We start from the raw sequence: 13,474 nt of genomic DNA, 5'->3' as shown, positions 1-13,474 counted from the left end.
GTCAATCTTGGTAATAATATTATTTTGTATAGCCCTTTTATTTCCCCAGTTCCTGCCCATGACTCTTCTGCAACATAGAGCTTTTTCCTTTTCGAGATGTTTTGCAGCTCAGCTTAGGATCCAGATATACTCCTAGATACTAAGCTAGTGTAGTTAATTACCTTGCCTCAAAGCCTCAAAGGCTCTATTTGTTCGGGCTTGTATTTCCTGATGAAAACCATAGCTAAGGTCTTTTCTGGATTTACTATCAGTTCCCTCGTCCTACACCAATTTTACACGATCATCAAGATTTCGTCCATGCGTTCCTTGAGAGTCGTAAGAAAGTTGCTTCTCCTGACTATTGCTGCGTAGCCATAGATCTGAAAGCCAGATTCTCTCACAGCATTGTAAGAAGCTTGTATCACCAGGCACCATAGCAGAGGAGAGAGAACTCTCCCTTGCGAGCAGCTTGATACCGTACGCCTCTCAATGATGATATTGCCATTTATTGACTGACGGTCAGTTTTCTGTCCTCCAGCATGCTTTGAGTCCAGTTCATAAGTGCGCCTGAAATTTTGTGTCTTATCATGGCGTCCTTCATCGTCGAAATTGAGGTGTTATCAAAAGCCCCTTTAATGTCAATGAAGACGCCTGTATGTAACGTGTATCCCCTTACAGTCAGCTGAGTCTCAACCTCGTTCACTAAGTAGTGCAGAGCTGTATCGGTAGATCAGCCCTTCCTGTAGGCGTACTGGGAGGAGTTCAGCGATCGAATAAGAAGAGCATTGTTTTTCAGATACTTATCAATCAGTCTCTCCAATGTTCAAAATGAAGAAAGTGAGACTGATAGATCTGTAGCCTCCAATGACCTTAATTTTGATAAATGTTGTTCAGATCATGATTCTGAACAACATTTAAGAGGTTTTAGCCGTCGGTCGGATACTTTGGGTAATGCTGGCGATACTGTAACTTTCAAGCATTATAACTCAAAAAGTATTTCATGAAAAAATATTTTATTTAGTGTTTTGGAAAGTTCTCGAGATGTGCAAGAATATGCAATAAAAAATAGAAAGTTCCATTTAAAAAAATTTAAAGTGACATTGCTCTGATCTTGGTGACATTACCCAAGATTCATCACTAAATAGATCATTTAGAATCCCACAACTTTTGTCTGAAACGGTTTTTTCTAAAATGCTCTGTTTCCAAGATAAAATAGATGTGCGGATGGTCTGAGACATCTTGTACATAAATATGGTATGTGTGTATATATATATATATATAGTATAAATTGTAAGAGTAACACTATTACTGGAACTAAAATATAAGAAAAAAATCGAAAATTGTTAAAACGGGTAATGTTTTCAAAAACCGATATTGATTTTGTTACATCCAAACTCCGCATGCATGGAGGTGAACGCAACAGGAACCGAACAATCGTTTGGATCGCGTCCAAGCTTCGGACCGTAAGGGAGTTAGGGGAAGGAGCGACTCAAATGGGAGGCACTTTGCTCCGTCCTGAAAGTCTCGAGGAGCCGGGAATGAAGCGAAGTGCCATCGAAAGGGGGACGAAGTGGAAGCCTCTCTTGAGGTCGCTGAACGGACCACGAGTCGAACAAATTCGTTAAAGGCCGAATCTGAGTCAGTGTGCCATGAGATCGTTGTGTCAGTGCGTTCGTGTGTTCTTCTTTTCGGTCTTGGAAGTGAATTTAAGTGACTGAGGAGAGGAGAAAGTGTAATCGCGGGCTAACGCCTATGAATACAAGGAGAATGTTATTTAAATTAAAATAGTTGGTCTTTTGATTAAAATGACTATTGATCAAAATGACTATTGAGGAAAATCAAAGAGTTCTCCCCGAGGGCTACGGAATCGCGGTTTATATACCGATTCTCCCTTGGTTGGTAGGGATCTAGTTAAGTGGGACACTTTTCTGGCTTCTGGATTGGTCAAAATTTGGGGTATATTATGGGGGAGGAAAGGAGTCTATCTTACATCAACAAGTGTCTGCTTTTTTCTTAAATTATGAGAAAATGCACGTGCAGCGGGTAAAATGAGCGCACGTGCAGTGTCGGCATGGGACCGTCAAACATCTCCCCTGGATGTCGCGTGTCACTTCTGTATTTTATGATCGCGGGCATCGTGAGAATCGTCCGCGACTTCACTATTAGGAAAATGTCTAGGCGTCAGCCTCGCGTTTTCATACTCATATTAATCGTCTCCTTAATAGCGGTGTCCAACGAGAGTGTCATCGATGCCGTATTAGTCCCCCTCCCCCCGCATCCATCGACTCCCATCTTATCTTAACTGACGTTAAAAGATACTGGAGATACTGGAATCTTTGCTCTTAATTTTTCATGAGAAAAATTTTTATTACTTTCTAACTGTCTTATGTATTAACAACTCCAGTCTCCATAAGAAAAAGAAAAAAAAGGTTGTGAGAGTCCGCTGGACGTAACAATTTCCATCTACAAATTTGATTCGCATTTTTTTTTATATAATAATATAGAATAGAAGAAATTCCGTGGTTTCAATAATAAAAAAACATACTGAATGGACATACAAAAGTTCAAGTTAATCGGATCCTTAGTTTCCGAAATATTACGTCAATGTCGTTGAAAAATATTTTGGGGAAAATTTAAAGTTACAACTATATATACGGTTTACTATAATTAATTAATTGTACCTACAGCTATCTCAGCCTAATCAGCTATTCCTGGTATATATAGTAATTCTTCCTCTCGTTTATATAATTGATTTGAGTCGCTGATGCCTATACTCGAGCAATTCGAGTACAAACCTCTTTAACTCTGATTGGTGCTCCAGTTCGCCGTGTATGCTTTCCGATTATTGTCTTTGAATTCGGAAAAAATCGCATACATTGTAGATCAATAATTATTTCCAACATGCCATACACTTTTTCATAACATAAAAGCCTTCATTGAAAATGTAGATAACAATAATTTTATATCATTAAATTGCTGATTTTTCATCATGTAAATGTTCTAAAAATATGCATATTTATATCTTATATATTGCTATAAAATTTCAATTTTTTCCTTACAGACTTTTTTTCCAATATTACATTTTTTTTCGGATATCCGATATCCGGTAATTTTATGATCACATGCATCCCTGCATGTGATCATACTAAAAATGATGTTATTTCAATAATTTTTGGGCCACAATGAATATGCTTTGTTGGTGTTAGACGCTAAATTGTTGAATTACAATAAGTAATTATTCAGTATAATACATTAGAAGTCGACTATAATAATCATTCAATAAGATTTTCGACAGCAAAGCAAGAAAATACTAAGTAAGAATATTCAAGTCTAAGAGTCAAAGCTACATCTTTAATGCTTGAATAATTCAATGTGAATTGTATATATACTATATATGTACATGCATATATACCATATTTGTAGCTATTATTTTAAAGCAAGAAAAGTGAATAGGAAAATGCAGTAAACAGTACTAGAAGGATTTGCATGATCATTTCTTCGAATAATTTCTTCAAAATCTATAGGATTTTGCATCTAGAAGTTTATTACATAAATATTTTATGAATACTTTGCATATAATAATAATAACGTATAATAATAATAATAATAATAACATGTACATGTGTATTACTTATTGTTGCATTGAACTATTCTATATTTACAAAGAGTCGTCGCATTGTATTTTGCTATTAAATAATATTCATTACTTTATGGCTATGTGTATTACTTAAATTATACTCAGCAAAAAATTTTTCATTCACGAATGTATATATAAATATATATAAACATATATATATATATATATATATATACATTCACAAACAGAATTATACATATATAATTATATATGAAATATGTCCACACATATTCAAACATCCTTCCTTAGTTAAATGATTTTTTCTAAAACAATATGAAAATTATTCTTGCAATTATATATATTTTCTAATATTATTCTTTTTTTTTCATAATAAAACAGTAATTTCACAAAAGAAAGAAGAATGTATGGATATGTATGGACATATACAATTATATATTATTATATTTTTATCCATGTTTATACATATTTATGTATATTTATATATATTCATGCATGAAAAATTTTTTATTATTTACGCCATAATTAATTTTTAACTTAACTATACTTAATTTTTAACCAAAATACATGTGCTAACATATTTAATTTATAACTAATAACTTATATTATTTAAGTATTATAATTTTAATTATGTTATAATAATAATTAATATGGTATTTACTGCATTGTGATATTCTTTTACTTATTCCATATTCATTATTGGCACTGTCATTATCCATTTAATTTTTTATTCAATATTTAATTTAAGACAGAAATTATGAAGGTTAGACAGAGAAACTAAGATGCATTATAAAGGGAGCTTTCCAGCAAAGGTACAAATCAACATAAGAGTCATTCCGTCTTTGTTTCTTACTGATTATTGAACAAAGCTAGAATGATTCTTGTGTCAACTTGTATCTTTTGCTGGAAAGCTTCCATAGTGGTTGTGTTCCAAATTTACTGCCACTACTGCAGATGCGACAGTTTACGTTACGTGCACTATAGATTTTCAGTAGCAGTCAATTTTGGAACATAGCCAGTATGTCAGACAAGGAAAACAGAGATGGCGGAGAGATGTATGCCGTAGCTACAGTATAAGTATGCACAGTATGGACACTGAACTTTTTATGTGATCCCCAATTTTTAGTGCGCATGTGTCGATTTCTAAGCAGGAATGTGGCTGCCTTCAGCAAGTTGAAATTGCAGGTTAGGTTAGCTGAATCTCCTTTCCATAAAATATAATTAACCCTTTCGCCTACAATATTGTGTGAGACTCGTGGTAAGGAAATCAGACCAAACATGAGTATCTCAGGTGAGAGCCGTGATACGTCGTACAAAGCTTAATTTTTTTTTAATTTGTAAAAGAAAAGTATGCCAAAGGGTTTAAAATTAAGTTTTATAAAAAATTAAATCAAATTTTTTCGGAGATGCTATATTATATAAACTATTATATTTGTATATGATAAAGTATTTTCGTAATAAAGTATGCATGTGTGTGTGTGTGTGTGTGTGTGTGTGTGTGTGTGTGTATGTGTATTATTCAATACAACTTCACATTTAATTACAATTTTCATGCAATATATTATTTTTTCATACATAATTATTCAATTACAATTTTCACATAGTATTTCATCAATTATTATTTTTAATTTACTTATTACTGTTTAATATTGTTATTATTGTTATTAATGTGAATATTATTTTTATATAATAAGTTCGTTAATATTATATTATTATATAATTCTGATTTAAAAATATACTTGCTATAAACAATTTTCGTGACACGACTGAATTATGTTTTTTTTTTTTTTAGAAAAATCATTCTGTAGCTTTACAAAAACTCAAATTTATAAGCGCCTTTCCAATCCACAATATGGCGATGAGTCATGTGACCTGGGACCCACAACATCAAAGATGCCGACGCTTAGTGTTCATACTGTATGTATTTATACTGTGCCGTAGCACAGACTCTTGCATAACGCATAATAGATAGTGCATAAGGGAATAAACTAATCAGAATCTTTCCTTTCTTCCCATTTCACGGAAAAGAAGAATTAAGCGGGGAGCATACACTTTTGCATAATGCATGAAACATGAAGTATAAGAAAATCAACAATAATTTATTTCACGAAAGGAAGGAAATAAAGGAATCTGATTGGTTGATTTTCTTATGCGTTATGCAAGAGTCTGTGCTCCCCGTTTTTCGATTGGTTCCCTCATGCACTATGCATTATGCGTTATGTAAGAATCTGTGCTGCAGTTATTAGAAAGAGACACCGTCCACCTGCACACACCATGTTATCTCTTCCACCATGGGCCCGACTAATTTCGTTAAAGCAACTGTAACTTCGTCAATAATTTGAATATCGAGCTCGCTCTGATCTTAAAATGTTTCTAAAATATGTACCTTTTAAAATAAGAACAAAAAAAATCAATTTTTTGTAGATGAAATACGTATGATTCCTTAATAGTATCTCGTCGATGCCTACATGTATACATACGTATATGTCCGCCAATGTCCGCCGCCATTTGCAATTGCTCGCCATCGCTCGTTAAGGGCCTGCAGCGCACGGCAGGCACGGCACATGCGATTGCATGCGGTTGCCGTTCCACGCCGTACGCCGTCCGCCCCTCACGAGCCTCACCTATCGACACAGTCTCGCGATGTTGCAGTCGTCGCAAGTCGTTAGAACCCGCCGTCCGTTAACCGTCTGTCAAACGCTGCGTGTAGGTGAGTGGTGACAGTGGTGACACTGGTGATAAGCTGATAAGGCGTGTGTGTATGTGCATGTATGCGCGTGCATGCGTTCGACTCGGTTCAATCCATTAACCAGTTTGGCCTCATGCTTTGCGTGCTCCGCAGTGCCCTGTGTGGAGTACGGTGCGTGCGTCGGTGCAGCTTGCGCTGTATGCGTATTCGTGTGACGCGCGTACTTGTGCGCGCAGTGCGTTGAGCGCCCGAATCGTTACCCCTCCCTTTTATCTTACTCTTCTTCTCCCCTCTTTCGCTCTCTCCGTCCATCTCTTCTCCATATCTCTTTCTTTCTTATCCCTAACCTAACCTAACCTATTCTTCTTTTGCGGCTCGAACGTTCGGCGGATTAGGCCGTGGCGCACGCGACGAATTATTCTAAATCATCGCCAAATAGGATTCCGCATCGGCCATTTGGAGTAACTTGGAGTAACTCGCCGACGCTGTTTCATCGACGGTTAGCGTGTATCGAAGAAGCCGTTGAATCTTTTCCTCCCCTTTCTACTTGCCTTCGCACTGTTCACCTTCGTGCAGCCATGGCCTCCTCCAACCGTGGCATTCAGATCGGATCCGGTTGGTTCCAGACCAAAATTAATCTTAGACCACAGCACCGGGGCGTTCATCTAGTCACTGAAGAAATTCTCAGGCAGGTACCTGAGCTCTGCCAGTTTTCCATTGGTCTCTGCCATATCCAAAGTGAGTACTTGACTATCTGATCTGTACTTGCTTTCATAGATTAACAGATTTAATTTCAATATTCATGTTTATTGCAATATATATGTATAATACATATATTATGAAAAAGAATGAACAAGATATTTCTCAATAATGCGATAAACATTAGATTTGTTTTTTTTTTTTCTATAGTTCTGCATACCTCAGCTAGTTTAGCATTAAATGAGAGCTGGGATCCAGATGTGAGAGACGATATGGAAATGATGCTTAACAAAATAGTTCCTGAAGGTTTGGAGTACAGGCATAGCTGCGAAGGACCTGACGATATGGTAAGTATAATGCTTCTGAAAATATATTTCTTTTAAAAAGTAACATACTTTCAAAATCACTACTGAATGAATAATCTTGTATAAACCAAAATTTGTAGGAAAAAACCTCACATTGGAACTAATGTTATTATCTTTCTTTTATTGTGTTGGTAGATATTTTTGAAATAATGATGCATATATTTTGTCAAATTATATAGATTGATTTGATGATCAAAAATTTTTGCAGAAGAGAATCAATTCTGTAATGTTGACACACACACACACACACACACACACACAGAGAGAGAGAGAGAGTGTACACATGAATAAAGTGATTAAAAACAAGCGATACCAAATATTTCTGAATGTTTTACAGCCGGCGCATGTAAAGGCTTGTTTCCTGGGCTCATCGTTGAGCATCCCAATCACCGACGGCAAGTTGGCACTGGGAACATGGCAGGGCATTTGGTTAGGTGAACACCGCGATCACGCTGGTAGCCGTAAGCTAGTAGTAACATTAACTGGTGTCCTGAGGGATTCGGCGCGCAGTCCCCTGAGCCCAGTTAGCCCTATCGCGTCTACTAGCAGCTAGGACCACTCGCACCCCCGAAGGCGTGGCAAGCGTCAGCCGCGTGCGTCCACCTCAAGCGACTCGAGCTAGCAGCCGCTTTAAGTCCTAGTCAACTTCTAAGAGTACAATCTATTGAGGAGGAATGAGCCGGATACCTCGCGGACTTACCTTTCGCTCGGGGATAACCACCGTCAGTAGCGATCAACCGTGTCCTCGATGTTTCGCGTCATTCGTCGAGTGAACAGACCGGAGATCGTGCATCGTTCAAGACTTGTGTGCGCGCGTGTATGTGCTTTAGAATTTTATTTGTGTCTCCGATATTGTTTTGCATGAATATTCTTTTTCATTCATGTGATGATGAGCCATTGGGATTGTCTGTCGCCAAAAGTCGGCAAAAGTTTCCTAGACAGAGGAATCCATGGGACGACCTAAGGTTTTCAATCTGGATGTTACCCTTACAACTCAGCAACTCACATTTTAAGGGAACTTTTCTTAAATGGTCACATTAAGATATAAAAAAAATTTGCATTTGGCATTTGAAGATACAAAAGACTTTTAAAGATCTTTTAAAGCTGTTTCTATATATTCCGAGAATTTGGAAGCTATATCTTTGCAACAACTCGAAATGCTTCCCTTATTTTTCATTTCTGGCATTTTGTTTAGCTTGTATATTTGTCACGTTGGACATTCGCAACATACAATAATAATAATAGTAATAATAATAATAATAATAATAAAATAGATGGATATGAAGAGATAGAGAGAACAGAGAGATGAAGAAAAAACTGCCACGGCAGATGCGTGCATTGCACGTGTCTCATGTAAACAAAACGAATTAAACGCTAATATCCAGCACTCTTCCGCTTCGTTCTTGAAGAGAGAAGAAAGTAAAAAGCGAGAGACACTCTAAGGAAAGCAATTTGAGAAAAAAGAGAAAAAGAAGGGAAAGAATACACAAATTTATGCATTCCGGAAACGCGTCCAATACTCCGAATTTACGTAGCTTTATTTAGGAAATCTTTTGTATAAACAAAGTTAACTAATATGAGCAGCCGTGCAAGGACTCACAGTATCCTTTTTTACACTGCTATCTTTGAGCTGTCTGAAAATGAGAGACAAAGGAGAGGGATTTAAAAAAAGCAAGATAAACAAGAGTGAGAGAGTGTAAGGTACGCGTTGCGCACTTTCTAAACCGCTTTAAAAATCATTAGGAGCTCTAAATGAATTGCTCGTGAATACTGATGTTTACATCGCATTGGGGGTGTGTATATGTATATAAGGAGACAAGGAGCTATGATACTCTTACCTGTGCGCGTTTCCGCTAAAGTTATAGGGTATGTTATTTCATGGGCACACATAGCGCGATTATACAGTTTTATGTGAATTATAGCGCATATGCAGAGTGCGCAAAAAATTTAATTATATAAATACTACAAGAGAAAAATTGGCGAAAAACTAAGTAATAACAAGTTATAACAAATGATACTTTTTTTGAGTAACAATTTTTTTAATACAACAGTTTAGAGATTTTATCAATTGTGAACTGCAGTAAGAGTTATCTCTATGAATCATGCGTTAAATAGTATTAATGATTATTAAAAATTATACATTGATATCGTACATCTCATTCGACTCTTTAGCAACTTATGATTTGATCAAATTATATGTCTATATTTAAAAATTATTACTTAATATTGCATGTATTTCTTGTTACTTAATTCCTTGCAAATTTTTCTGCTAAAGGCAAGTTCGAATGGTTTTTATACCATTCTGTATAATATTTCAATTAAAGCAACATTGCTATGTTGCATTGCTCGAAAAATCGATTGCATCAACATCGATCATTTTTTTTTGTTATATTACAGCTACTATAACATACTGCCCCATTGAGTTACGAAAAACTCAATCATTTTATTATTTTCCGACATTAAAACATTTGCAAATTGCGAAATTGTTTTGCGTTACGAGATACAATTTATTAAAGTATTATTTAATTTATTAAAAACATTTTTTAAGGCTCCTGAGTATTCATTCCAGTCATATTGAATCGTAAAGTCATAAGCGAGAAATGTGTCATAAACGACACATGTTGATTTTTGTTGTATGTCATTTGTAAATAAAGAGAATTTGGATGAAATGAAATGAGATTGCTTTAAAACACTTATAAAAAATGGGTACTTATGAAAACTATTCTTATCTCTCTTGACAGTCAGGAAATAGTCGTAAAAAACACGTAAAGTGCATTTACTGGTTTTTACTCAATGCGCATGCGTAGCCTATTTTTATTTCACGAGCCTTTTTCAACTCTTTACTGACTATTAGAGGAGATAAGGAGAGCCTTTGTCCATTTTTACAAATATTTTAACACGATCTCATCATTTCGTCTCATCCAAATTCTTTTTATTTACAAATGGTATGCAAGAAAAATTAATGTGTTATTTCTTACTTATGACATCACGATTCAATATAGCTGAAGTAACTACTCAGGAGCTTTAATAGAATCGCCGTAATGAACTCTCGATTATCAAAAAGATCACTTATTCTAGAGGTCGGAAGTACCTAAGATATCGTTTTTAAAAGATCCAGCACTGCGATGAATTGTAATGTTGGATCGTCGCAAAGATAGCGCGGTTTCAGGAGAGTTTTTAAATTTTTGGCCTTTGGTCTCTTGGAAATGTAAAAAGTTCTAGTCACTTTCAGTCCTCGAGGCTTCGAGTTCTTTGAATAAGTATGCATGATTCTTTTATTTTCTTTTTCGCTCTAAAGATTATGGAAAGAAAAAAACCGAAGGGGTCTTCGCGACGAACCGACACTGAGCTACTTACACTTACATGATGTTATTAACTGCTACTTACTACGAGCTTGCTGCAGCGAACGGGCTGGCAGACAGGCAGAACAGACGTTGTCGTTGTTAGTCGTTAATTCTCAACGTGTATAAGCGTGCAAGAAGAAAAATACGCGTCGTCCATTAAATAATTAAGGCTACGGTCTTCTTCATACTACAAATGCTTCGAAGCATTTTTTTATTGATCAATCAATAAATTCTTTTTCCGATTGATCACTCAAATGCTTCGAAACATTTATAGCTCCAAGAGGATTGAACCCTAAATGGACCTATGCTTTATTAACCCCTTTTACACCGAGCACTCGATACGCGTATTAACTAGTAACTTCCTATTAAATTATTTTAATTTTAGCAATATATTTAAAGAATGATGTACTAAATTGGTTAAGTATGCATTAAAATGAAAAATTAAATACACATATCATGTATATGTTTACACGTAATGTATCACCGAAGTTAAGATAATTCAATAGAAAGATACTACTTAGTACTCATATCAAGTGCACGACGTAAATTAGGTCAATGTAAAGTACGTCTCTTGCTACAGTCCATTTAATGCTATAAATATCAATATAATAAAAATATAATAGTATAAGTGTTGGTTAATCAACAAAATTCTTTCTTCTGATTGGTCAATCAAATGCTTCGAAGCGTATTTGTAGCATTAAATGGACCGTACCCTCTATCTATACAGTTTACATAGCTTAAAAAACATTATCGGAGCTCAAATTATAATATAATGGCTGCGTTCAGCAGAGAAAACTATAATCAGTTAACGCTTAGTGATTTTTTAACATGATTGGTTTTTGTCAGTGATTGAAAAACCTGGATTTTATTGGGTTTTATGCATTATTATTCTTTATAGTCCACTAATAACGCAGGCCGACAAAATTTAGTGGAGGGAGGGTCTTGTACTTTGAACTTTGAAAGATATTTCTGTAGGATTTTCATGCCCTGAAAACGACTGTTATTCGTTTTTTTCCATCATCCTCCATTTTTTAAATAATCGCAAAAACGGTTTTTTCCGGAAATAATTTTTTTATTAATTTTTTCCGGCTAAATAAAAAATACCGAGGTCTGTTTTGCGGCATTTAACTTAGAAATGTTTCAACATTAAAAATATTTTTTTCGATGCTTTTTATGCAAACAGAAAACTTTGGAAAAATCGTAAAAAAACCGGAAAAAATTGACAATTTTGAAATATAAAACCAAATAATTTGAAAGAAAAAAATCATCACGTCGAAAACTTCTATTATTTTGAACTTCTATTATTTTCTATCGCGCTTCGTGGCAGTATTTACTATTATTAAATTTTTATTGAATTTTTTGAACGATTTTTGAATTTTTTAAGTGGGTTTTTTTAGTGGGTCTAATCCAATAAAACTTGCCAGATTTTATTGAGTTGGGTCCACCTTATCAAACCCTGGTTCTTGCCTTTAGTTCTTCGCTGGATTTAAGTATAAAAATCAATCATATTAAAGAATCACTAAGCGCGTTAAGTGATTAGGTTTCTCTGCTGAACGCAACCAATACAATGTGATGTAATGGTACACTGTCGAGGTTATCGTATACGTCGCCCCTTCGAACATACGCAACATGAGGGCGTGGGGGAGATGAGGAGAAGACTCATGCACAAAAGAGAAAACGAAACGCGTTATCTTCGGTCCTCTCTGCTCCTAGTGAGACCTCACAATTGCGACTTTAGGTTCATTCAATAACTAACCAGTTTGTGGTTTAAGACGAGGTGATTAGCGATTTTAATCTGTACACATGCATATTGTAAATAATAACGGTTTGCTGGACTCAAAATGTGAGGATGCATTCTCGAGATTTTAGGAGGTATGTTATATATTCAACGTGATAGGGAGCCATGAATTTCAAATTTGGATTTTATTTAGCTTTTTCGTGGTTTTTAAAATCTTTAATTTTGCTGTCATATTTCAGTTTCTTTTTTTTTGTTTTGAGAAAATTATATCCTAGAATTTTTACTGCAATTTCTTGAATTTTTAGAATTTGAAATTATGTCGATTTGAATTTTCGGTTTCTAGATATTTTCAGGTCTTCGCAAATAATTTAGTTAAATACTAATAAAATATTCTTTTTAATTCTGTTTGAGTAGACAACTCTTGGGAATCTCTGGAAATTTTGTTTACGGGATTGTTTCTCAAAATTCTTAAAAAAAAAAATAGATTCTCGGAGATCGGGCTCCTTCTGACGCGTTGTGAAAACTATAAGAATCACCGATCACTTGTTGTATATGCCAAAAATGGATTTACCTTGAAAGAGATAAAAAAATTCATTTCTAAGCGTAGGCTTTTCTGCTTGCGCGCAGCGAATGCGGATCTAATTATTGCAACGCATGCAGGCTCCGTCAGTCCCTCTTTGCACTCTTGCGTAAGTAAAAATATTTTCTACCGTTTAGAAATAAAGAACTGTTACAACACAAACGTGTATAGCATGTTTATATACGACATTACCAATTATTGCCGTTTTACGTATAAAATGTTAAGATAAAACTGTCCGAAAGTAAAGACTTTAAACTAGGCTTATCCAAAACTCAGTTCGCCAGCTAAACGTGCCCTCTCGATCATTTTGTTGAGCGAGACAAAGAAAGTAAAAAAAAAACAGTTTTGCTCAATGATTGACTGTTCTGTCCTTTTTTGTATTCTACTTGTCTTTTTTTTAACAAATTACGATGGAGAGATGTAGAGATGGAAGCATGGAAGGGATAACATGGATCGCGTTCAGCAGACTCGACTGTTGCGGAACA

General features: G+C 35.2%; 1 protein-coding gene across 3 annotated transcripts; it reads left to right on the top strand.

Moving 5' to 3' along the window:
• The first annotated feature begins 4,730 nt into the window (after positions 1-4,730).
• LOC105148123 (uncharacterized) lies at positions 4,731-13,151 on the top strand. 3 transcript variants are annotated; one of them, XM_011059632.2, is made up of 5 exons: positions 4,731-4,865; positions 5,367-5,491; positions 6,703-7,001; positions 7,173-7,309; positions 7,665-13,151. In XM_011059632.2, exons 2-5 carry the CDS (start codon positions 5,427-5,429, stop codon positions 7,878-7,880), a joined length of 717 nt encoding a protein of 238 aa, XP_011057934.1. In that variant the 5' UTR covers positions 4,731-4,865; positions 5,367-5,426; the 3' UTR covers positions 7,881-13,151. The 3 variants fall into 3 exon arrangements, with proteins under 3 accessions (XP_011057934.1, XP_087269450.1, XP_087269451.1); XM_087413324.1 differs by lacking the exon at positions 4,731-4,865 and having other exon boundaries at positions 5,105-5,491; XM_087413325.1 differs by lacking the exons at positions 4,731-4,865; positions 5,367-5,491 and adding an exon at positions 6,097-6,284.
• The last annotated feature ends 323 nt before the right edge of the window (positions 13,152-13,474 follow it).

The sequence above is a fragment of the Acromyrmex echinatior genome, chromosome 14 (genome assembly GCF_024713525.1).
Source record: "Acromyrmex echinatior isolate Ae372 chromosome 14, ASM2471352v2, whole genome shotgun sequence".
NCBI classification, from domain to species: domain Eukaryota; kingdom Metazoa; phylum Arthropoda; class Insecta; order Hymenoptera; family Formicidae; genus Acromyrmex; species Acromyrmex echinatior.
This window is presented reverse-complemented; position numbering and strand designations above follow the sequence as displayed.

Excerpts from the sequence above, each read along its gene's own strand:
- LOC105148123 (XM_011059632.2), top strand. The coding sequence starts at position 5,427 with ATGGCGATGAGTCATGTGACCTGGGACCCACAACATCAAAGATGCCGA. Across the intron at positions 7,002-7,172 it reads TGGTCTCTGCCATATCCAAA|TTCTGCATACCTCAGCTAGT; the intron begins GTGAGTACTTGA and ends TTTTTTCTATAG. Across the intron at positions 7,310-7,664 it reads GCGAAGGACCTGACGATATG|CCGGCGCATGTAAAGGCTTG; the intron begins GTAAGTATAATG and ends AATGTTTTACAG.